A 23,436-nucleotide genomic window follows, 5' to 3' on the forward strand; every position below is an offset into this window, starting at 1 on the left:
GCAGACCTGCTAGTGCCTGAACCCCCTTTGTGTGTATATGCAAGCAGAAGATCAAATACGCACGTTAAAGATCCTGTAATCCATGTCAGCGTTCGGTGGGTTATGGAAACAAGAACATACCCAGCATGCACACCCCCGGAAACGGAGTATGGCTGCCTACATGGCGGGGTAAAAACGGTCATACACGTAAAAGCCCACTCGTGTGCTTACGAGTGAACGCAGAAGAAGAAGATCGCTTCAAATGTGCAGGAAAACTGACGCTGACCCTTTGGCTACACACATATTTGGTCAGGAAGGTGGTTTGTTTTCAGCAGTCAGTGTCACCAACTGAACGTCTGGTCTGAAGCGTTTAGCTGTTGTTGTTGTTGTTGTTGTGTCCACCAACTGAACGTCTGGTCTGAAGCGTTTAGCTGTTGTTGTTGTTGTTGTGTCCACCAACTGAACGTCTGGTCTGAAGCGTTTAGCTGTTGTTGTTGTTGTTGTGTCCACCAACTGAACGTCTGGTCTGAAGCGTTTCGCTGTTGTTGTTGTTGTTGTTGTTGTTGCTGTTGTTGTGTCCACCAACTGAACATCTGGTCTGAAGCGTTTCGCTATTTTTGTTGTTTTTGTTGTTGCTGTTGTTGTTGCTGTTGTTGTGTCCACCAACTGAACGTCTGGTCTGAAGCGTTTCGCTGTTTTTGTTGTTGTTGTTGCTGTTGTTGTTGTTGTTGCTGTTGTTGTGTCCACCAACTGAACGTCTGGTCTGAAGCGTTTCGCTGTTTTTGTTGTTGTTGTTGCTGTTGTTGTTGTTGTTGTTGTTGCTGTTGTTGTGTCCACCAATTGAACGTCTGGTCTGAAGTGTTTCGCTGTTTTTGTTGTTGTTGTTGTTGCTGTTGTTGTTGTTGCTGTTGTTGTGTCCACCAACTGAACGTCTGGTCTGAAGCGTTTCGCTGTTTTTGTTGTTGTTGTTGTTGTTGCTGTTGTTGTGTTCATCAACTGAACGTCTGGTCTGAAGCGTTTCGCTGTTTTTGTTGTTGTTGTTGTTGTTGCTGTTGTTGTGTCCACCAACTGAACGTCTGGTCTGAAGCGTTTTGCTGTTTTTGTTGCTGTTGTTGTTGTTGCTGTTGTTGTGTCCACCAACTGAACGTCTGGTCTGAAGCGTTTCGCTGTTTTTGTTGTTGTTGTGTCCACCAACTGAACGTCTGGTCTGAAGCGTTTCGCTGTTTTTGTTGTTGTTGTTGTTGCTGTTGTTGTGTCCACCAACTGAACGTCTGGTCTGAAGCGTTTCGCTGTTTTTGTTGTTGTTGTTGTTGCTGTTGTTGTGTCCACCAACTGAACGTCTGGTCTGAAGCGTTTCGCTATTTTTGTTGTTTTTGTTGTTGCTGTTGTTGTTGTTGCTGTTGTTGTGTCCACCAACTGAACGTCTGGTCTGAAGCGTTTCGCTGTTTTTGTTGTTGTTGTTGTTGTTGTGTCCACCAACTGAACATCTGGTCTGAAGCGTTTCGCTATTTTTGTTGTTTTTGTTGTTGCTGTTGTTGTTGCTGTTGTTGTGTCCACCAACTGAACGTCTGGTCTGAAGCGTTTCGCTGTTTTTGTTTAGCTGTTGTTGTTGTTGTGTCCACCAACTGAACGTCTGGTCTGAAGCGTTTCGCTGTTTTTGTTTAGCTGTTGTTGTTGTTGTGTCCACCAACTGAACGTCTAGTCTGAAGCGTTTCGCTGTTTTTGTTGTTGTTGTTGTTGTTGCTGTTGTTGTGTCCACCAACTGAACGTCTGGTCTGAAGCGTTTCGCTGTTTTTGTTGTTGTTGTTGTGCTGTTTCTTTGTTGTAGTAGTTGTTTCAATTGGAAAACCCTATCAAAATGGCGGACCACGCTCCAGAACATGGCTCAAGTAGTGTCGTGCTACCGATCAGTACGTTTGTGATTTGTCATCCATGACGTTGCGGAAAGTTTGTCTGATAAATAAATTTCAAACTGTCAGAACCTGGTAGGCTGTCCGCTTTGTTTTCAGAAGTGTGTAGGTTATGTATCTTTCTTTGTAATAGTTTTCTTTGATTATTATACTGTTAATTATGACCCCACCCCACCCCCCTCCTCCCCCCCATCCCCCTTCTGCGACAAATAATCGTTTGGCACTCAGGAAACGGAAATACAAATGTGTGGCAGCGAAAGGGTTAAAACAAGTCCCGGGTTAATTAACTGGGACATAAAGAATAGGACTTTACCTAAACACACTCACACAGACACACACACACGCACACACGCACGCGCGCGCTCAGTTGTGTGTGTGTGTGTGCGTGCGTGCGTGCGTGTCATAATTCTTCATATCATTACCATCTGTATCATAATCATTATAACCTCAACACCATTGTCATCATTAATATTATTAACTTCTTGCTTAAAAAAAAAAAATTAAATGCAGACGACAGAGCGTGCTGCCACCGGACATGCGCAGAGAGGACAAACTGAGTGTGTCTTCGTACAAAAGTAGTGGTGCCCGCAGTTCCCGGATGTCCAGCCCCCGTTCCATGTCCACGTCCGCCAGCGTTCCTTCCATGCTGTCAGCACGGGGTTCTAACTTCCACGGTCCACTTCCCGTAAGACGTGTGTGTGTTAGTGTGTGTGTGTGTGTGTGTGTGTGTGTGTGTGTGTGTGTGTGTGTGTGTGTTAGTGTGTGTGTGTGTGTGTGTGTGTGTGTGTGTGTGTTTCTGTGTGTGTGTTTCTTTGTGTGTGTGTGTGTTTCTGTGTGTGTGTGTGTGTGTGTGTGTGTGTGTGTGTGTGTGTGTGTGTGTGTCTGTCAGCGTGTTTGTCTGTGTGCGTGTCTGTGTTTCTTTGTATATGTGTGTGTTAGTGTGTGTGTGTGTGTGTGTGTGTGTGTGTGTTTCTTTGTGTGTGTGTGTGTGTGTGTGTGTGTGTGTGTGTGTGTGTTTCTTTGTGTGTGTGCGTGTGCGTGTGTGTGTTAGTGTGTGTGTGTGTGTGTGTGTGTTTGTTTGTTTCTTGGTGTATGTGCGGTGTGTGTGCGTCTGTTTCTTCAGTTGTGTGTGTGTGTGTGTGTGTGTGTGTGTGTGTGTTTCAGTTTCAGTAGCTCAAGGAGGCGTCACTGCGTTCGGACAAATCCATATACGCTACACCACATCTGCCAAGCAGATGCCTGACCAGCAGCGTAACCCAACGCGCTGTGTGTGTGTGTGTGTTCGTTCGTTTGTTCTTTTGCTTAGCGTCTATCCACATTTGTGATTTTAGACGAAACTCCATTATCTCCCACCCCACCCATGCCATAAATCATCACTACTTTCCCTGTTCCTCTCTCCTCAATTAGCATTAATTTTTTTTAATTAAAAAAAGGGAAGAAGAATATAAACGAAATAACTGAAATAAACTAACTAGTCAACCAGTAGAATCACAACAGCCAATTGGGCTCCAATCTAAACTTTGAACTATTTCAAATCCATGTTGATTATCATATAAGACATTTCTAATGGAAGCAGATGGAACTGCAGATTTTGTAAAGGATATACGTAAATATGGTTTTTAACTGTTCACATTTATAGATGATATGCACGGGGGCAATTTCGTTGCCGCAAATGCAAGTCACATTTGAAGTATATTTTGTTTTTATGGCATCGAGTCGTAGTCTGTATATTAGACTGGTGAGCCTTCTGCTGCTGTGATGTCTTTTACATGCGATCATTTTTTCCCGAGCTATTGTCAGTATTTTCTCTGTTAGGGTCAGGCCCCTGTTTTAGTTTATTGACATGGTTCCAGCACGTTTTCTCCAGCAGAGAATAACCTTCTTGTAATGAATATGGAATAAGAATTTCTATGGCATTGTAAATGTTCATTGTGCCTTCAGCGTGTGTGTATGTGACGGTTAGTGTGTGTGTGTGTGTGTGTGTGTGTGTGTGTGTGTGTGTGTGTTGGAAGGTTTTTGTGTTGTATAGGTGTGGATGTGGGTATGGGGGGGTATGTATTTTGGCATATTGCGCCTTCAGCGTGTGTGAATGCGACGGTTAGTGTGTGTGTGTGTGTGTGTGTGTGTGTGTGTGTGTGTGTGTGTGTGTGTGTGTGTGTGTGTGTGTGTGTTGGAAGGTTTTTGTGTTGTATAGGTGTGGATGTGGGTATGGGGGGGTATGTATGTTGGTGTTTGGGTGGGTTAATGTGTGTGTGTGTTTCTTTGTAGGTGTGTGTGTGTTAGTGTGTTTGTGTGTGTAAGTGTGTGTGTATGTGTTGGAAGGTTTTTGTGTTGTATAGGTGTGGATGTGGGTATGGGGGGGTATGTATGTTGGTGTTTGGGTGGGTTAATGTGTGTGTGTGTTTCTTTGTAGGTGTGTGTGTGTTAGTGTGTTTGTGTGTGTAAGTGTGTGTGTATGTGTTGGAAGGTTTTTGTGTTGTATAGGTGTTGATGTGGGTATGGGGGGACATGTATGTTGGTGTTTGGGCGGGTTAATGTGTGTGTGTGTGTGTGTGTGTGTGTGTGTGTGTGTGTGTGTGTGCTTCTTTGTAGGTGTGTGTGTGTTAGTGTGTGTGTTTGTGTGTGTGTGTGTGTGTGTGTGTGTGTGTGTGTGTGTGTGTGTGCGTGCGTGTGTGTGTTTGTTCTCTTTCTCTCTCATCACATCATCACTTCATTTTCCCTAATTCCTACCCGGCCTGTTTCACTCACCCCACCCACCCTCCCTTACCTCTACTCCCCCACCCTTCCCCTCTCCTCAACAGATGTTCGAAGTTTTCGCAGGACTGGAGTCTGACAAATTCCCCTTTGGCCTGGGCGACATTTGCGTCATGCAGCCTCGACTGATCATCCTCGTCACATACCTCACCAGTGATCTATTGCGCGTGTTTCCATGGCGGGAAGAGTCGCCGGCCTTCGTGTCCCAGCCGCTAGGGTGCGCTTTGTGCTGTATGACGCAGCTGACGACAGAAACTGTGGCTGTGACGTCATCCAACAGTGACCTGCTGTCTTTCTTGAAGGTGAGAGGTCAAGAAGGGGGTGTTGTGGTGATTATGGTGGTGAATAATTATGATGATAGGAATGGGTGAGTGAGGATGCTGATGGAAAGGATGATGGTGGTTATGATGATAATAATAATAATAATAATGATGATGTAAATAAGTATCAAAATAGCGTTGAATCTTGAGCAGAGACAAATCAAAGCGCTTTAAAACACCTGCCAATCACATGCAGGCATAAATCTAAACTTGAGAAAAACTGAAGACAAAGAAAAGGCAGGGGGGGAAGGGAGGGGAGGGGGAAGGGCCGGGAGGGGGGGGAGTAAATATAGGGGGGTGGGGGGGGCTATCATGGAAGGAGGTGCGTGGGTTTTAAGGCCAGACTTCAAAGAGCTGAGTGCTGAGACCTGACGAAGTGAACTTCAAGAGGAAGTTCATTCCAGATGATGGTGGTGGTGGGAGCTGTGTTAAAAGTAATTGATTACAAGAACAACAAAACCAACAAACACGAACGAAAATTAAATTTGATCAGTTCCTGGATTTCTCTGACAGTCAGATTCTGACTCTGATAGTTTTAAGTTTCACGAAGTTGTCAAAGTGTGCAGAATGATCCATATGCGATGCACCACATCTGCTGCGAAAAAGTCTGTATCTATCTATCTATTTGTTGGATGTTTATATTTGTACATAATTTTTATTGATGTGCAGTAATGCATTGTCTTAACTTTTGTGTGTGTGTTCGTGTGCGTCACTGTGTGTGTGCGTGTGCGTGTGTGTGTGTGTGTGCGTGCGTGTGTGTGTGAGTGTGTGTGTGTGTGTGTGTGTGTGTGTGTGTGTGCGCGCGCTTGTATGGCTTCTTTTGAGTCCATCAACAATTAATATGATTTTTTTTTCTCTTTGACAAATTTTTCTCATCATTTCTTTTTTATGCATAGCGTGCACGATCATGATGATTGATTGTTATCGTGTTTGTGTCTGGATAAACTGAGCCTCGTGATTTGGCGGCACAGATTTTTTACTACTTGATTGAATTTCCCCGGGTGTGGAGCTCAGTATTAAAAGTATGTTTGACATTGACGTGACCTGTCCTTGACCTTGACCCTGACCTTGACATTGACCTTGACCTTGACGCTCAGGTGGACACGCACAGTGTGCACGTGACGCAGGCGGTGTCCATGAGGCGCCAGTACCGGGCCGTGACGGCGCTGGACCACCGCACGCTAGCGTTGGCCACGGACAGCCGTAAGTCGGCCAGCAACGTCATCGTGGTCGTGCGCTTCCATAGCAGCTCGGACTACCGGTCCTACACTGCCCTCCGCACCATCGGCACGCGCCACACGTCCGTGCCCGTAGTCCGGCTGCTGTCCAAGACGCTGTTCAAGGTGAGCCGGCGGAGAGAGGGGCGGGAGGAGGTTGGTGTGTGTGTGTGGCGACTGATACTGACGTCCGTCATCAGTGGTCGTGGTCGTGTGTGTGTAGTGTGTGGGTATGTGTGGGGAGGGAGGGGGACTGGATGGGATGAGGGAGTGTTGCAGTGTAGGTGGGTGGGGTGAGGGGGGGTTGCAGTGCGTGTGTGTGTGTGTGTGTGGTGATAACAAATGTGAGTAGATATAGAGACAGGTAGAGAGACCGAGATGGATAGAGAGAGAGAGAGAGAGAGTTAAAAATAGATGTGATGCGTGTGTGTGTGTGTGTGTGTGTGTGTGTGTGTGTGTGTGCAGGAAGAGGAGGAGTCTTGCTAATAAGGGATGTGAGTAGATATAGAAATAAGATAGAGACATCAAGATAGATAGATAGATAGAGATGTGTGTGTGTGTGTGTGTGTGTGTGTGTGTGTGTGTGTGTGTGTGTGCCTGTCACTGGGGACGATCACTGTTGGTCCGCGCGTTCTCAGCACTGTGTTGACGTCATCATGTCCCGTAATGACGTTGTGTGTGTGTGACGTCACAGGTCCCTTACAGCCTGTGCACGTCGAGTGACGGTGATATCATCGTGTCGGACAGTCAGAGGAAGGCGCTGTTGGGCCTGCAGCCAGACGGGGAAACACGCTTCGTCTTTCAGCCACCCAAGTCAGTCTGTGTTGTAGTGTAGTGTAGTGTAGTGTAGTGTAGTGTAGTGTATGATGTGTAGTGTAGTGTAGCCACACAAGTCAGTCTATGTTGTTTTGTAGTGTAGTGTAGTAGTGTTGTGTAGTAGTGTAGTGTAGTGTAGTGTAGTGTATTGAGTGTAGTGTAGTGTATGATGTGTAGTGTAGTGTAGCCACACAAGTCAGTCTGTGTTGTAGTGTAGTGTATTCAGTGTAGTGTAGTGTATGATGTGTAGTGTAGTGTAGCCACATAAGTCAGTCTGTGTTGTAGTGTAGTGTAGTGTATGTTGTGTAGTGTAGCGTAGTGTAGCCACCCAAGTCAGTCTGTGTTGTTTTGTAGTGTAGTATAGTGTAGTGTAGTGTAGTGTAGTGTATCCACCCAAGTCAGTCTGTGTTGTAGTGTAGTGTAGTGTAGTGTATCCACACAAGTCAGTCTGTATTGTAGTGTAGTGTTGTGTAGTGTAGTGTATGTTGTGTAGTGTAGTGTAGCCACCCAAGTCAGTCTGTGTTGTTTTGTAGTGTAGTGTAGTGTAGTAGTGTTGTGTAGTAGTGTAATGTAGTGCAGTGTAGTAGTGTAGCGTAGTGTAGTGTAGCCACCCAAGTCAGTCTGTGTTGTTTTGTTTTGTAGTGTAGTGTAGTAGTGTAGCGTAGAGTAGTGTAGCCAACCAAGTCAGTCTGTGTTGTTTTATAGTGCAGTGTAGTATAGTGTTGTAGTGTAATGTAATGTAGTGCAGTGTAGTGTAGTGTAGACACCCAAGTCAGTCTATGTTGTTTTGTAGTGTAGTGTAGTAGTGTTGTGTAGTAGTGTAGTGTAGTGTAGAGTAGTAGTGTAGTTTAGTTCAGTTTAGTAGTGTAGTGTAGTGTAGCCACCAAAGTCAGTCTGTATTGTTTTGTAGTGTAGAGTAGTTGGGTTGTGTAGTAGTGCAATGTAGTGTTGTGCAGTTTAGTAGTGTAGTGTAGTGTAGTGTAGTGCAGTGTACCCACCCAAGTCAGTCTGTGTAGTAGTATAGTGTGGTGTAGTGTAGCCACCCAAGTCAGCCTGTGTTGTATGGTATGATAGTGTATTGTATTGTAGTGTATTGTAGTGTATACTTCGTCTTCCAGACACCCAAGTCAGTTTGCGTTGTTTTGTATTGTAGTGTAGTGTATTGTAGTGTAGTGTAGTGCAATGTAGAAGTGTAGTGTAAAGTAGTGTAGTGTAGTGTAGCCACCCAAGTAAGTATGTGTTGTATAGTATGATAGTGTATTGTACTGTATTGTAGTGTATGCTTCGTCTTCCAGACACCCAAGTCAGTTTGCGTTGTTTTGTATTGTAGTGTATTGTAGTGTAGTGTAGTGTAGTGTAGCCACCCAAGTGGCAATGTATGAACGACTATCTGACAGCCATAAAGCATGACTTTCACTTTCTCCAGACACTTGCACCTTGCACGTGTGGCGTTTCTTTTCCCTGTGCAGGCAGTCCCGAATGATTGACACCCCAGGGGGCGTGGCCTGCAGTCCCTCTGGTCACCTTTACCTGGTGGATTCCTGCGAGCAGCGCGTGCTTCGCTTTGACCACAAGGGCAAGTTCCAGAAAGTCGTCCTGTCGCAAGAGGATGGCCTGGAGTGGCCGATTGGGGTCGCTGTGGTGGATGACACTATTCTGTGCGTGGCAGAGTTCTACGGCCAGGTCAAGGTGTTTCGGGTGAGGTAGAGGGTGTGTGGCTCGTGTGATGTCATGACTGGAGGAAATAGTGTTTGGTCATCTGATGTCATGGCTGGAGGAGATAGTGTTTGGTCATCTGATATCATGACTGAAGACAGTGTTGGATCATCTGATGTGATAACTTAAGGAGACACATTGTTTGGTCATCTGATGTCATGACTGAATAAGATAGAGAGTTGGATCATCTGATGTCATGACTGAAGAAGATAGTGTTGGATCATCTGATGTCATGACTGAAGAAGATAGTGTTGGATCATCTGATGTCATGACTGAAGATAGTGTTAGATCATCTGATGTCATGACAGAAGAAGACAGAGAATTGGTGATGGCCAAAGCATTTAAGTTATTGGTAGTTGAAAGTGTAAATAATTTGTTGTTGTTTTTGTTGGTCAGTGTGTGATTTGGAGTGGACAGTGCCTTAGCACTACTAGTATGCAATAGCAGGTCAGTAATGTAGCCAAAAGTTCTGCATGTATTTGTCAGAGAGTTGTAGAGATGTGGCAGCTCCAAACCTAGTAGGCTGTTAGCCGATTATTCATTTTTCTCCATGCCCCAAACCCACCTTTTTTTTTCTTTTACTTTTTTTTTTTTTAATACAAATTTATGCATTTCCTGTTTCTTTCATTTATCTTTCTTCTGGCCGAAGTTGTTGAACCATATTTATGCAAGGTTCCATGGCAAACTCATCAAAGTGTTATTGTGGCTGCGCACAACAGTAAAGAATTGTATGGGGGCGGATATATGTTTACTGACTGAAATAATGGTGAGGGTTCTGTGAATGTAATGGTCGTGAAAAGACGGAACCAAGACAATTTAATACATGTATCTATCCAAATACATCCAGAGAGACATTCAAGTTGTTTTTGTTTTGTTTGTTTTTTTGTTGTTGTTTTTTTTACTTGTGTTGTTTTTTTGGGGGAACCAAAGTGACATCGAAGTTTTATTTTTGACATGTTGTTTCTTTAGGATACCTAAAGTGACATGTAAGTTTTATTTTTGACATCTTCTTTCTTTGAGAGAACCAAAGTGACAACGAAGTTTTTTTTCTTAGATTTTTTAACATGTCTATCACATTACATATCTTATAAAAACAACAACAACAACAACAACAAACAACCCAGAATTATATCAAACCTGGTGTACATGGTCTGACAGAATTTTCAACACTAGATCACTACACAGACACAATTTCTGATGGCTCTTTTATGTCAGAGGGCTCTGAATAAGGCATCAATGTCTTGATCATCCACTAAATTCTATGTGCTGGGGTATATACTTTTTTCAAAGAAACATAAAAAAGGAAACATGGGGTGGTGATGAGGGGGGGTGGGTGCGCGTGCACACTTCAGGTCATGTCAATCTGAGACAGCGCACGAAAATTTGTTGATGATTAAGAAAACTAAGGGTGGTTGGCTTCACATAGTTTGACTGGCAGTTAGAAATGTGCATGAATAATGAGTTGGTGTTGGTGTGGCTGTGTTGAGTTTGCCTGAAAGAAGCAAAATTGTTTCCAGACTTTATTTTTTAATTTTTTAATATATATATATATATATATATATATATATATATATATATATATATTTACAAATGGGAGTGGGTTGAGTAAAAGGCTTTGACTGAAATATCAAAGTTTTTACTCATTCCATAACGCTGAAGGCCCATTCAAGGCCTGACTAAGCACGTTGGGATGCGCTGCTGGTCAGGCATCTGCTAAGCAAATGTGGTGTCGCGTACATGGATTTGTCTGAACACAGTGACACCTCTTTGAGAAACTGAACTGAACCATAACACTTGTCATTTGATTGATCAAATGACACTGATGACGTAAACAGTGGAGCAAGATCTATTTGTACCAGCCACCGTGACGAAGTGGTTAGCGTCGTGGACTGATGGCTGGGAGAACGCAGGTTCGAATCCCAGCGGCGGTGGGTTTTTCGGCGCATGGCCGACTCCTACCCAGAGTTGAGTGTGCTGTGGGCTTAAATGGGGAGACTGGGACCACACAATCGAGTGTCATCCACTTCAAGGATGCGTCTTTGGGTGTGTTGCTCTAATTACCTGACCAACACTGCAAGTGTCTGTATCTCTCGGGCCTGGTTAACGCCGGGATATCATTATGACAGGAAGCGTAGAGTACAGCCTTATCACGCAGTCCTTAACCAAAATGGACCTCCATAGCAACATCGTCATCATCATCGTCATCCTCCTCCTCCATCATCATCAATAAAAAATAAACAAAACAGTCTCAAAGTCTGCGGCCTTTCATGCCCTGCTCTCATGGTGACCTCAGTTTCGATACCCCTCCACTTATGTGCTTAGGGTGAGTCCTGTCAATGTCTTTAGTGTCAGCAGATCCATGGGGGTGGGTGGGGGGGGGGGTGTTGTTTGAGGGACGTGATGGTGGTCTCCACTCTGGGAGGGACGCTCACTCAGTCTGGCTCTGCGGCTAAGCCATTATTGTCGTTAGTAGGGGGCTTAGAAGGTGGTGTCCTAAGTACATTAAATCAGAACAGGCACCACTGAACACCATTGAAGTGACTCAGCAGCAGTGCAGGGTCTCCTCTGGTGTGTGTCCTCCCGGCGACCTAACATCAATGGTTCCCTACGGACTGCCAACGCTGGAACTGTGATGGACGAACCCGGGTGTGGTCATGTATAGGGGTATCTGAATGAGTGACGTGGGAGTAATGCCACTGAAACGGTGCAGATGATGAGGCAGCAACAAAAAAAAAAAAAAAAAAAAAAAAGATCTGCTATTTGTGATTAATAATGAGGACACTGCATGCTCTGATTGATATATAAGTGGAGTGATGACCTAGAGGTAACGCGTCCGCCTAGGAAGCGAGAGAATCTGAGCACGCTGGTTCGAATCACGGCACAGCCCCCGAAATTTTCTCCCCCTCCACTAGACCTTGAGTGGTGGTCTAGACGCTAGTCATTCGGATGAGACGATAAACCGAGGTTCCATGTGCAGCATGCACTTAGCGCACGTAAAAGAACCCACAGCAAGAAAAGGGTTGTTCCTGGCAAAATTCTGTAGAAAAATCCACTTCAATAGGAAAAACAAACAAAACTGCACACAGGAAAAAAATACAAAAAAAAATGGGTGGCGCTGTAGTATGGCGACGCACTCTCCCTGGGGAGAGCAGCCCGAATTTCACACAGAGAAATCTGTTGTGATAAAAAGAAATACAAATACAAATATGTCAATGCCAAATATCGCTGCAAACATAGAGGTGACTGAACCTATGGACAGAAGGTGGAGGTGAAAGAAAAGAACAAAAAACAGGAGGAAGAAAAACAACAACAGAGATCAATAGAAAAGAGGGAATTTCTAGCCCAGAATTCCTCCAAGGTGTAGACAGGTTACTCTTTTTTCTTGTAAGTATTTACACTGCAACCGGTAGTCATATCCCTATCTTTATACCATGTGCCGACATTTATTGAAAAATGCAAACTGAGGTGAAGCATTAAAGTAAGCACTGGAAAGAACTTCTTCCTCTTCTGTCAAATACTCCAGTCAATCACTTTCAATCTGTTCACATCTCCAGGCGTTTTGAGTCAGTGAACCACAGCGGAATTTTGCGGATGGCATGTGCGTCGTGCTCACATCTTAAATGTCATACAAACTAAACAGAAACAGTTCATGCTCACATCTTAAATGTCATACAAACTAAACAGAAACTGCTGCACAGACTCACTGCCCGTTCTATCCTGTAGGGCAGCAAATGAAAAAAACAAGAGAGGCAAGGCCTTCAAGACTCACTTGTGATAAATTAAGTCCCCTAGCATTAATTACAGAGTAATTTCCCTTCTTTACTATCTGCACCAAAACGTTTGCAAAATAAATAAAAATTCCATGCTTAGCAAAAGAAGTTCCTGTTTGAACAAAAAATGATAATAATGACTCCTCTTGTTGTTGTGTCAGAATAAGAGGTCAAAGTGCCAAGTTTAGAGAATACAAAAAATATAAATATAACAGTAAATGCAGTTTGCATATAATTAGGCTTCTTTTTTTTCTTTTTTTTTTTTTTTTTTTTTTTTTTTTTTTTTTGGTGCCCAACCCAGAGGTGCAACATTGTTTTAAACAACATGACTGGAAAGAACTGAATTTTTCCTATTTTTATGCCAAATTTGGTGTCAACTAAGTATTTGCAGAGAAAATGTCAATGTTAAAGTTTACCACGGACACACAGACACACACACACACAGACAACCGAACGCCGGGTTAAAACATAGACTCACTTTGTTTACACAAGTGAGTCAAATAGAGCGTCCTGGATTTCCAGCTTCCTGTCTTGGCTTCCTCTTGGCTTTCACCACTGTCATTCATATGAGTCTCTTCCTCTGACTGGAGGCCTGTCACATGCTCGTCCTCAGAAAGAAAAGATCTGAGCACATCACTCCTCTTTTGCAACATCTCCACTGGCTCCCAGTCTCACACAGAATAAAGTACAAGATCAGCACTCTATGTTATAAATGTATTCACAAATCAGCCCCTTCCTATCTCTGTGGCTGCCTTCACCTCTACACTCCATCTCGCTCACTACGATCAGCTTCGGATCCACTCTGTTTACGCATACCCAGATTCAAGCTCTCGACTGTTGGCCGCCGTTCTTTCTCTGTCTCTGGACCTTGCAACTGGAATGAACTTCCTCTTTCACTTCGTCAAGTCTCCACACTCAGCTCTTTCAAGTCTGGCCTCAAAACCCACCTCTTCCCAAAATAGCCTCCCTTCCCTGCCTCTTCCTTGTCTTCAGTTTCTCCAGTTTTAGAGTTATGCATGTGTGTGAATGACTGGTGCGAAAGCGCTTTGATTTGTCTCTGCACAAGATTCAGCGCTATATAAATACCATTATTATTATTATTACATGATGTAGAGTTGGTTTCTTCCATACTGCTTCCGTAACAAGTGGAGTGTATAATGCATCAGCCTAGGAAGTGAGAGAATCTGAGCGTGCCGGTTCGATCCCCACACGTGCCGGAATTTTCTCCACCTCCACTAAACCTGGAATTGTGGTATGGATGCTAGTCATACGGATGAGACAATAAACTGAGGTCCTGTGTGCAGCATGCGCTTCGCACATGAGAAAGAACCCATGGCAACAAAAGGGCTGTCCCTGGCAAAATTCCATAGTAAAATTCATTTTGATAGGAGTACAAATACACTTGAAGGCCGAAAAAAAAGAAGAAATAAAATGGGTGGCACTCTTATTGTAGCAATGCGCTGTCCCTGGGGAGAGCAGCCTGAATTTCACACAGAGAATCTGTTGTGGCAAAAGAGTAATACAATACAATACAATGCAATACAGTGCTTTGAATCATTCACATTGTGTGCCTCTGTGATTGTGTATGTGTGTGTGTTTTGTGTGTGTGTGCATGTGTGTGTGTGTAACTGTATCAGTGTATGTGTTAGTGTGTGTTTGTGTGTATGTATGTAACTCTGTGTGTGTGTGTGTGTGTGTGTGTGTGTGTGTACAAACATGCTTGAAGACTAAAATTGCCTGTTCAGTTTTCTTGTGTGAGTAATGATCTTGAGATTTCTTTTTTCATGTTGACAATCTACAATAAGTTTGTGGCACTTACTAAGTTACTATTTTCCTTCTTTCCTGAATGGATATGTTGTGACCTTCTTAAGTGACTCTGCTCCTTATTGCTTCAATCATCACTCTTTGCTGCCATTGACTGGCACTATCTATCTATTATTTCTTATTTCATTTATTTTATTTTGTTTTATTTTATTTTATTTTATTTATTTTTTGTTATTTTATTTATTTATTTTTATTTTATTTTATTTTATTTTTTTGTTAATTTATTATTTTTTCTTTCTTTCTTTCTTTCCTTCTTCTTCTTCTTCTTCTTCTTCTTCTTATTATTATTATTTTATTTTATGTTTTCCTCTCGAGGCCTGACTAAGCACGTTGGGTTACGCTGCTGGTCAGGCATCTGCTTGGCAGATGTGGTGTAGCGTATATGGATTTGACTGAACGCAGTGATGCCTCCTTCAGCTACTGATACTGATACTGATACTGACTGTCACTGACTTACATGAAAAATTGTTTCAAAGCTCTCTGTCTCTGTTTCTCATTGCATACATGCATGCATGCACGCACGCACGCACGCACACACACACACACACACACACACACACACTTGTACACACACAAACATACCCATTACACAAAAGCAACTACACAAATGACGCTTCAAAAAGATCAAATAATTTTACATCCAAGACAAAAAAGATTTAAGCATGATTATACATGTATGTATTAACTATTAAAGTATACATCATAACATGTATCTGAATAACTAACAATACAATGATCATTACATAAGAATGCAATACAGTCAATTGATCATCATTACATACGTATGCAATACAGTCAATTGATGCTACATAATCAACTGTAGAAACATTTATGAAAATAAAGGGAATGTGATCATACCTTGGTAGTAATCAGTTCTGGTAACTCGCTCAATCAGTTCTTATAACTTGCTCAACCAGTCCTGATAACTCTCAGTTCATTCTGATAACTTGCTCAATCAGTTCTGATAACTTGCTCAACCAGTCCTGATATCTCTCAGTTCATTCTGATAACTTGCTCAACAGTTCTGATAACTCTCAGTTGAATTAGTTCTGATAACTTGCTCATCCAGTTCTGATCACTCTTTCAATTCGTTCTGATAAATTTCAATCAGTTCTGATAACTCTCAATCAGTTTTGATAACTCCCAATCAGTTCTGACAACTGTTTCAATCAGTCTTGATAACTCTCTTAGTCACTAACTGTCTTAATCAGTTCCCATTTCTCTTTCAATCAGTTCTGATAACTCTCTCAATCAGTTCTGATTACTCTTTCAGTAAGTACCCAACTATCTCAATCAGCTCTTACAACTTTCTCAATCCATTCTGATAACTGTCTCAATCGGTTAACTCTCTCAATCAGTTCTGGTAACTGTCTCAATCGGTTAACTCTCTCAATCAGTTCTGGTAACTGTCTTGATCGATTAACTCTCTCAATCAGTTCTGGTAACTGTCTCGATTAGTTAACTCTCTCGATCAGTTCTGGTAACTGTCTCAATCGGTTAACTCTCTCAATCAGTTCTGGTAACTGTCTCGATTAGTTAACTCTCTCGATCAGTTCTGGTAACTGTCTCGATCAGTTAACTCTCTCAATCCGTTCTGATAACTGTCTCAATCAGTTAACTCTCTCAATCAGTTCTGGTAACTGTCTCGATCAGTTAACTCTCTCGATCAGTTCTGATAACTGTCTCAATCGGTTAACTCTCTCAATCAGTTCTGGTAACTGTCTCGATCATTTCTGATAATTCTCCCAATCAGATCTGATAGCTCTCTCAATCAGCTGTGCATGCATGCATTGCACCTAGTACAATTTCTGAACTTCATAAATCATTATTAAATATCACTTCAGAACAGCTTACACACACACACACACACACACACACACACAGAAATTAAAAATCAGAGCAATAGGAAATTCTGCCATATACATGAAAAGGGTGTACATATGTCCTGAATGAAAATACTTCCAGTAAAACCACACAAAAAAGTATTCATGGGCTGGTATTTGGCTTGCACAGGTACAACTATTTATAAGAATTCAAATACAATTTAGTGTCTTAACTGTTAGCTCTCTCTCTCTCTCTCTCTCTCTCTCTCTCTCTCTCTCTCACACACACACACACACACACACACACACACACACACACACACACACACACAACTGAGGTCTAATTTGCATTTGTTTCATGCATTCAGTGCATGTGTTGTGTGTGTGTGTGTGTGTGTGTGTGTATTTTTTAATCTAAATTTAGATCATAAAAAAATCCAAACAAAAGCAGACTTGGCTGAAACAAGAAAGATCAGAAAAAAATAATACAGCTTGGCACAAAAAAGAAAAATGTCCTTAGGTTTAATGAAGTTCATCATACTTTGGAGTACAAAAGTATATAAAAAAAAGACATGGACATGAAATAAAACAGAAAAAAAGAGAACATATCTGTAATGATGGGCGCAACACCTGAGCAGTTAAAGTGTTGGACTTGGGTTCGAATCCTGGTCTTGGTACCTGGTGGGTAAACTATAAAAGGATGGAGATTTTTCATACCTCCAAAGTCAACATGTGAGCAGACCTGCTAGTGCCTGAACCCCCTTGGTGTGTGTACGCATGAAGAAAATATGCACATTAATGATTCCATAATCCATGTCAGTGTTCAATGGGTTATGGAGGAAACAAGAACATACCTGGCATGCACCCCACCCCCAACCCCCCACCCCGCCCCACCCCACCTCTCCCAAAAACCGGAGTATGACTGCCTACATGGCAGGGTTACACCATCATACACATAAAAGACCACTCATACATACGGATGAACGTGGAAGTCACAACCCACGAACAAAAAAAAAAAAAAAAGAAGAAAAAAAAAAAAAAATCTCTGTTGTAGCCAAAACCTCTTCCTTTCCACCAGTCTCTCTCCCTCTCTAACACACACACACACACACACATGAACACATATACACAGAGGTGCACACAAACACACACACACACCCATTGTCCTTGATCAATACGGGTACAAATTAGAACTAAGAACTGCAATGCAAGACTAAATGACAGAACAGGCATACAGTATACATTTTAGGCAAAATTGCCTTACTGAAGCCAAACCGATTAGACTACATAAAGAGAATCTATTGAAAAAAAAACATGATCCTGTAACTGGCCGTTATCATTTGAAACAGTTGTCACATGTGGCCAAGAGTCACTGAGATAAGGGAGACCACTCAACAGCTGAGACAGAAAGTGCTCCGGTGATCTGTGGTGCTGTAAAGGGACACGCTGGAGACTATCAGTGCGTGTTATTTACCTCATAACATCAAAGTTTAACGGCCACCTGGTCTGAGTTTTCTTTTTTTTAGTACACTTAAAGGTTTTGTAAGCAATAACTGTCACAAAAAAAATGGAAAAATTATGAACACAAACACACACAGTGACACTCACACACTCACAGTCACACATATACACACCAACACACACACATAAAACAACCAGAACTGTCTATATAACAGCATAAAACACACATAAAAAAAATCAGATAAATGCCACACAAAAAAAAAACGACGAAAAACATTCACTTGTTCAGATCAACAACGCTGTGAACAAAATCCCCCTCCTCCACAAAATCGACGATCAGCACCATACCTTGACACCCCTTCATCTTGTCACACCTCATCCACTGGGGCAGCAGAGGGTTGATCTTCTTGGCACACTCTGCCTGGATGTTGCTGTGGAACTTCTGCATGATGTCCCCTGTGGCGGGCGTCAGCACGGCCTGACACACATGAAAGGCTTCACCGCCGCGCTCTTTCGCTGCCACCTCTTGGTGCGACAGACACTTCTCCACACTCATCGTGTTGGACCACACCGACTTGATGTGAAGACTGGGCCACAGGTCAGGGAACTCCAACACACTGCTGTGTCCGTAGAAGATGATCAAACGAGTGCCCTTCTCTGCCAGGGAGTTGAGGGTGAGGGAGCTGAGAGGGGAGTGAGGGCAGAGCATTCCATCGAAGACGAACATGAGGTAGGTGATGAGCTGGATGTGGTGCTCCAGCTCCATGCTGTAGAAGTGGTTGAAGTCCAGGATCACCACCTCCTTGTCATGGTCCGTCAGGAACGACCTGCAACACACAACACATGACACCATTTTCTTGTCGTGGTCCGCCAGGAATGACCAGCAACACACAACACCATTCTCTTGTCATGATCCATCAGCACATGACACCATTCTCTTGTCATGATCCATCAGGAATGACCAGCAACACATAACACACGACACCATTCTCTTGTCATGATCTGCCAGGAACGACCAGCAACACACAACACCACTTTCTTGTCATAGCCCACCAGGAATGACCTGCAACACACAACACATGACATATTCTCTTGTTATGATCCATCAGGAATGACCTGTAACACACACTTCTTTCTTGTCATGATCCACCAGAAACAACCTGCAAGGCACAACGCACAACACTTTCTTGTCATGATCCACCAGAACGACCTGCAACACACAACACATGACACCATTCTCTTGTCATGGTCCATCAGGAACGACCTGCAACACACAACACATGACACCATTCTCTTTTCAAGATCCGTCAGGAATAACCTGCAACACACACTACTTTCTTGTCATAGCCCACCAGGAATGACCAGCAACACACACTACTTTCTTGTCGTAGTCTGTCAGGAACGACCAGCAAACGCACAACACAACTCTCTTGTCATGATCCATCAGGAATAACCTGTAACACACACTACTGTCTTGTCATGGTCCGTCAGGAACGACCTGTAACACACAACACATGACACAATTCTCTTGTCATGATCCATCAGGAATAACCTGTAACACACACTACTGTCTTGTCATAGTCCACCAGGAATGACCAGCAACACACACTACTTTCTTGTCATGGTCCGTCAGGAATGACATACAAGACACAACGCACAACACTACTTTCTTATCTTTAGCAGCATCAACACCACCTTGTCAAGATCCGCCAGGAATGACCAGCTACACACGACACTACTTTCTTATCACGATCCACAAGGAACAATCTGCAACACACAATAATACTTTCAAGTCATGTTCCACCAGGAACGACCTGCAAGACACAACTTACAACAATACTTTTTTTTTTATCATGATCTGCCAGGAACAAATACTTTCTTATCTCTAAAAGAGAAATTGATGACAGATTTGCCGACAAAAAAAAAAGAAAGAAAGAAAAGGTGACGTGTATGCATCACTCAGAGATGCCTACCCCTGTCAAGTGTTTGCAGGAACAATCAGGAAATTTGGTAGGAACATTTTGAATTTGGTAGGAACACTCAGACTCTAAGCCACATCAGAAAACGTACATTTTATCTACAAGGCATACAAATACTCCATAGCTTAATCCACTGGGCAGTTGCTGTTTGACTGAGATGCAACTTGATTTAGCCATGTTCTCCCTTGTTTGGGCAAATGATCAAGCTGATTGGTCCACTCAATCCTGTTCCATGCACGAGATTAGCTGAGCAACATCACATGAGACCAAAGTTAGTGACTGCCCTGGCCTCGTGATCAATAGGTCTAGAGCGTGTTAAACAGGAAATCATGTGACCATGCTATGTAGACGAAAATGAATTCGTCAGAACAATTGTGACGTTGGCATAACATCGGAACAAACAGCGATCGAGTGTAACAAAGTACGGCGAAATCATAACAGTTGGCATCTCTGATCACTCCACAGAACAACACAGTCTGATGATGCTCCCACGTGACATTCCAACAAGAACACCCATTCATAGTCAACATATGTCCAGCACAGCAAAGGTCATATAACCCATGTTCTGATTTATGTCCTGTGCTCTATAAGACATGAAATAGAAAATAAAAGAAAGTAAACAGATTGTGTGTCAAATATTAAAATGAAATATACAATGCACACTTTACCCAAAATATTTGATTTTATCATCACACACTACTGAGAAATGCATTTATATACACTCACAGATAATGGGAGGTAAACGAAAAAATGTGTATGAAAAAATGAAATACAAAAATTTTCAAGAAAATAATCACATATATTGTTTATTTTCACAGACATCTCAGACGTAAAATACAGCACGCAGGGGTAAGACACTTCACACACAGTTCAGTCAGTGCATTTGGAGAAATTCCTGCTGAAACACACACACACACACACACACACACACACACATACACAGATAGAGACACACACATAAACACACACAGATACAGGCTCACACATACATATTTGTAAATTTGCGGACAGTACATATTCCATGCACACACCAACTTCATCGTCCATCAGTTAGCTTGATGACTTATGATATAAAGCTGAATTTAGTTCTAATAGTGGAACATTGTGGGATTTAGATATAAAGCTGGATTTCATTCTATGATTCTGCTTTTGGAATACTGTGAGATTTTAGTGTAAAGCTGGATTTCGTTCTGATAGTGAAACATTATGGGATTTTAGTGTAATCCTGGATTTTGTTCTGATAGTGGAACATTGTGGGACTTTAATGCAATGTTGGATTTTGTTCTGATAGTGGAACACAGTGGGATTGTAGTGTCATGCTGGATTTTGTTCTGATTGTGGAACATTGTGGGATTTTAGTGTAATGCTGATTTTCTTCTGATTGTGGAACATTACAAGATTCAGGTGTAAAGCTCAATTAATTTCAATCTGATAGTGGAACATTGTGAGACTTTGGCATAAAGCTGAATTTCATTCTGATAGTGGATCATTGCAGGATTTCAGTGTAAATGTGGATTCCGTTCAGACAGTGGAACATTGTGGGATTTAGGTATAGAGCTGGATTTCATTTGATCCAATAGTGGATTATTGTGAGATTCCAGTATAAAGCTGAATTTTGTTCTGACAGTGCAACGCTGTGGGATTTGGGTATGAAGCTCAACTAATTTGGTTCAGATAGTGGAATATTGTGACATACCTAACCTCCTCCATCACTGTGGCGACCGAGGGGCCGTAGAGAGCATGGACCAAGTGCAGTTGATCTGTCTGTGGGCGGTGAGCCACCCTCAGGTCCAGGTATCGAACCCCTGCCTTCAGCTGCTGAAGAACAGGGAGACTCTGGCACCGGCTCCAGGCGTGGATGATGGTCTTGGCCATGGGGAAGGCCGACAGACTCTTCACCGTCTGGTCAGCATCTGGACCCACCTCCCAGTCCTGGTTCAGTTTGTAGGTTCCCGAGTTGTGGGACCCTAAGACACAAGGTACAAAAATAGTATCTCTTTGTGGGACCCTGGGATACAAGGTACATGCTTCATGAACATTATCTCTTTGTGAAACTCTGAGATACAGGGTACAAGAAACATATCTCTTTGTGGGACCCTGAAATACAAGGTTCAAGGATATTATCTCTTTGTGGGAGTCTATGATACAAGGTACGCGCTACATGAACATTATCTCTATGTGGAACTCTGAGATACAGGGTACAAGAATAGTATCTCTTTGTGGGACCCTGAGATACAAGATACAACTACAACAGTACAAGCTACATGAACATTTTTCTCTTTGTGGGACTCTGAGATACACGATACAAGAACATTATCACTTTGTGGGACCCTGAGATACAAGGTACAATGATTTTATCTCTTTGTGGAACTCTGAGATACAAGGTACAAGAAACATATCTCTTTGTGGAACTCTGAGATACAGGGTACAAGAATAGTGTCTCTTTGTGGGACCCTAGGATACAAAGTACAACTACAAGCTACATGAACATTATCTCTTTGTGGGACTCTGAGAAACAGGGTACAAGAAAATATATATATATATATATATATATGTGTGTGTGTGTGTGTGTGTGTGTGTCTATGAATGTATGTATATATATATATATATATATATATATATATATATATATAGTGTGTGTGTGTGTGTGTGTGTGGACAACACCCCTGCCGCCACAGGTTCCCTCCCTGTGCGCCAAGAGAGAGAGCGAGTGAGAGAGACAGAGAGAAAGAGTGAGTGAGAGCAAAATTAATATGCATTCCAATATTCTGCACTGAGGTTCAGTCAGTTTCTGTTTAACTATCACACACCGACAAAAGCTGTACCATAGCAGTTCCAACTTGCCCTAAGCACTCTATGCAGTCAGTATGTCAGACCTGAGAACGAGTATTACATACCAAATAATGGTACAGTCGCACATAATTGTTCTCAGGTAAGACACACAACGGCGATATCTTGTCTCCATTATAGATTTCGATTTCCGATGTTGTGTTTACTGCCGACATGCGGGACACAGGAATGACAATCGACTTCCTGCATTCACTTCTATGGTACTTGAAAAAGAATTGGCTAACCTGGGATATACAGAGTATGCAGAGGCACATCATGCTGTTTTGCAGGCAGATTTCCCATCCAATTCTCCAAAATCGTTTGATCAGTTTTACCGCTCGAGGTTTTTGCTCCGTCACCCATGCAGGTGTCGTCTGCTTCTGCGGACGCCATCTTGGGAATAACAAGTGCCGGAATTATCCACAAATTCAAAGAAAAGCCAAACCTTTTAGGTGTCGCGATTTTTATTTATTTATTTTATTTTATTTTTATTTTTTATTTTTTGTAAGTTTTTTTTTCTTTCGTTCTTTCTTTCTTTCGTACTCTCTATCTTTCGTTTTTTTGTTTCATTTCTTCCTCTGTCTCATTAAAGATATTGTCTCAATAAAAGGACAAAAAGAAAACGAAAAAAAGAAAGAAAAAAGAGTTACACCAAAAGTCTACATTTATGCACACGTCATGATATATACCATTTTATCTATATCAATATTGCGTAGGTATGGGTAATTGCGAACGATCCAGTCAAAGCGACCACCTCGACATATCTACTGTAAAGATTACATGTCGTAGGATAGTCAAACAGTTCTTTTGTTTTTGAAGGCTTTCTCCGACTGGTTGCACCAGGAAAAGTTCGTCTCCTCATTCTTTTCAACTTTTTGTCGACGTTTGAAATAACAGGGTGCCTGAGGGTAAATGCGAACAGGCAAGTCTAATTGCGAACGATGGGTTTGGGTACAAAATCGACTGGGTGCTGTGGAATCATCTTATATAGTAGCTGGTCTTTATCATGTGATCAGTTTGGCTGGTTGTGAACAACAA

The 23,436-nt window shown here is 42.4% G+C and overlaps 2 protein-coding genes across 2 annotated transcripts; one reads left to right on the forward strand and one right to left on the reverse strand.

Annotated features, from left to right (window-relative positions):
* The first annotated feature begins 2,458 nt into the window (after positions 1 to 2,458).
* On the forward strand, positions 2,459 to 9,517 carry LOC143291448 (uncharacterized). The gene is made up of 5 exons (XM_076601313.1): positions 2,459 to 2,574; positions 4,691 to 4,945; positions 6,061 to 6,306; positions 6,875 to 6,993; positions 8,466 to 9,517. Exons 1-5 carry the CDS (start codon positions 2,488 to 2,490, stop codon positions 8,701 to 8,703), a joined length of 945 nt encoding a protein of 314 aa, XP_076457428.1. The 5' UTR covers positions 2,459 to 2,487; the 3' UTR covers positions 8,704 to 9,517.
* Positions 9,518 to 16,380: 6,863 nt separating this feature from the next.
* On the reverse strand, positions 16,381 to 22,800 carry LOC143291449 (PI-PLC X domain-containing protein 2-like). The gene is made up of 3 exons (XM_076601314.1): positions 22,644 to 22,800; positions 21,266 to 21,536; positions 16,381 to 18,417 (listed from the first exon to the last, which is right to left on the reverse strand). The coding sequence occupies exons 1-3, from the start codon at positions 22,789 to 22,791 to the stop codon at positions 17,868 to 17,870; spliced, it is 969 nt and encodes a 322-aa protein (XP_076457429.1). The 5' UTR covers positions 22,792 to 22,800; the 3' UTR covers positions 16,381 to 17,867.
* Between the last annotated feature and the right edge of the window lie 636 nt (positions 22,801 to 23,436).

The sequence above is a fragment of the Babylonia areolata genome, chromosome 17, assembly GCF_041734735.1.
Source record: "Babylonia areolata isolate BAREFJ2019XMU chromosome 17, ASM4173473v1, whole genome shotgun sequence".
NCBI classification, from domain to species: Eukaryota; Metazoa; Mollusca; class Gastropoda; order Neogastropoda; family Buccinidae; genus Babylonia; species Babylonia areolata.

Excerpts from the sequence above, each read along its gene's own strand:
- LOC143291448 (XM_076601313.1), top strand. The coding sequence starts at position 2,488 with ATGTCCAGCCCCCGTTCCATGTCCACGTCCGCCAGCGTTCCTTCCATG. Across the intron at positions 4,946-6,060 it reads ACCTGCTGTCTTTCTTGAAG|GTGGACACGCACAGTGTGCA; the intron begins GTGAGAGGTCAA and ends CTTGACGCTCAG. Across the intron at positions 6,994-8,465 it reads TTCGTCTTTCAGCCACCCAA|GCAGTCCCGAATGATTGACA; the intron begins GTCAGTCTGTGT and ends TTCCCTGTGCAG.
- LOC143291449 (XM_076601314.1), bottom strand. The coding sequence starts at position 22,791 with ATGGCGTCCGCAGAAGCAGACGACACCTGCATGGGTGACGGAGCAAAA. Across the intron at positions 21,537-22,643 it reads GCATACTCTGTATATCCCAG|GGTCCCACAACTCGGGAACC; the intron begins GTTAGCCAATTC and ends CTTGTGTCTTAG. Across the intron at positions 18,418-21,265 it reads ACAGTGATGGAGGAGGTTAG|GTCGTTCCTGACGGACCATG; the intron begins GTATGTCACAAT and ends TGTGTGTTGCAG.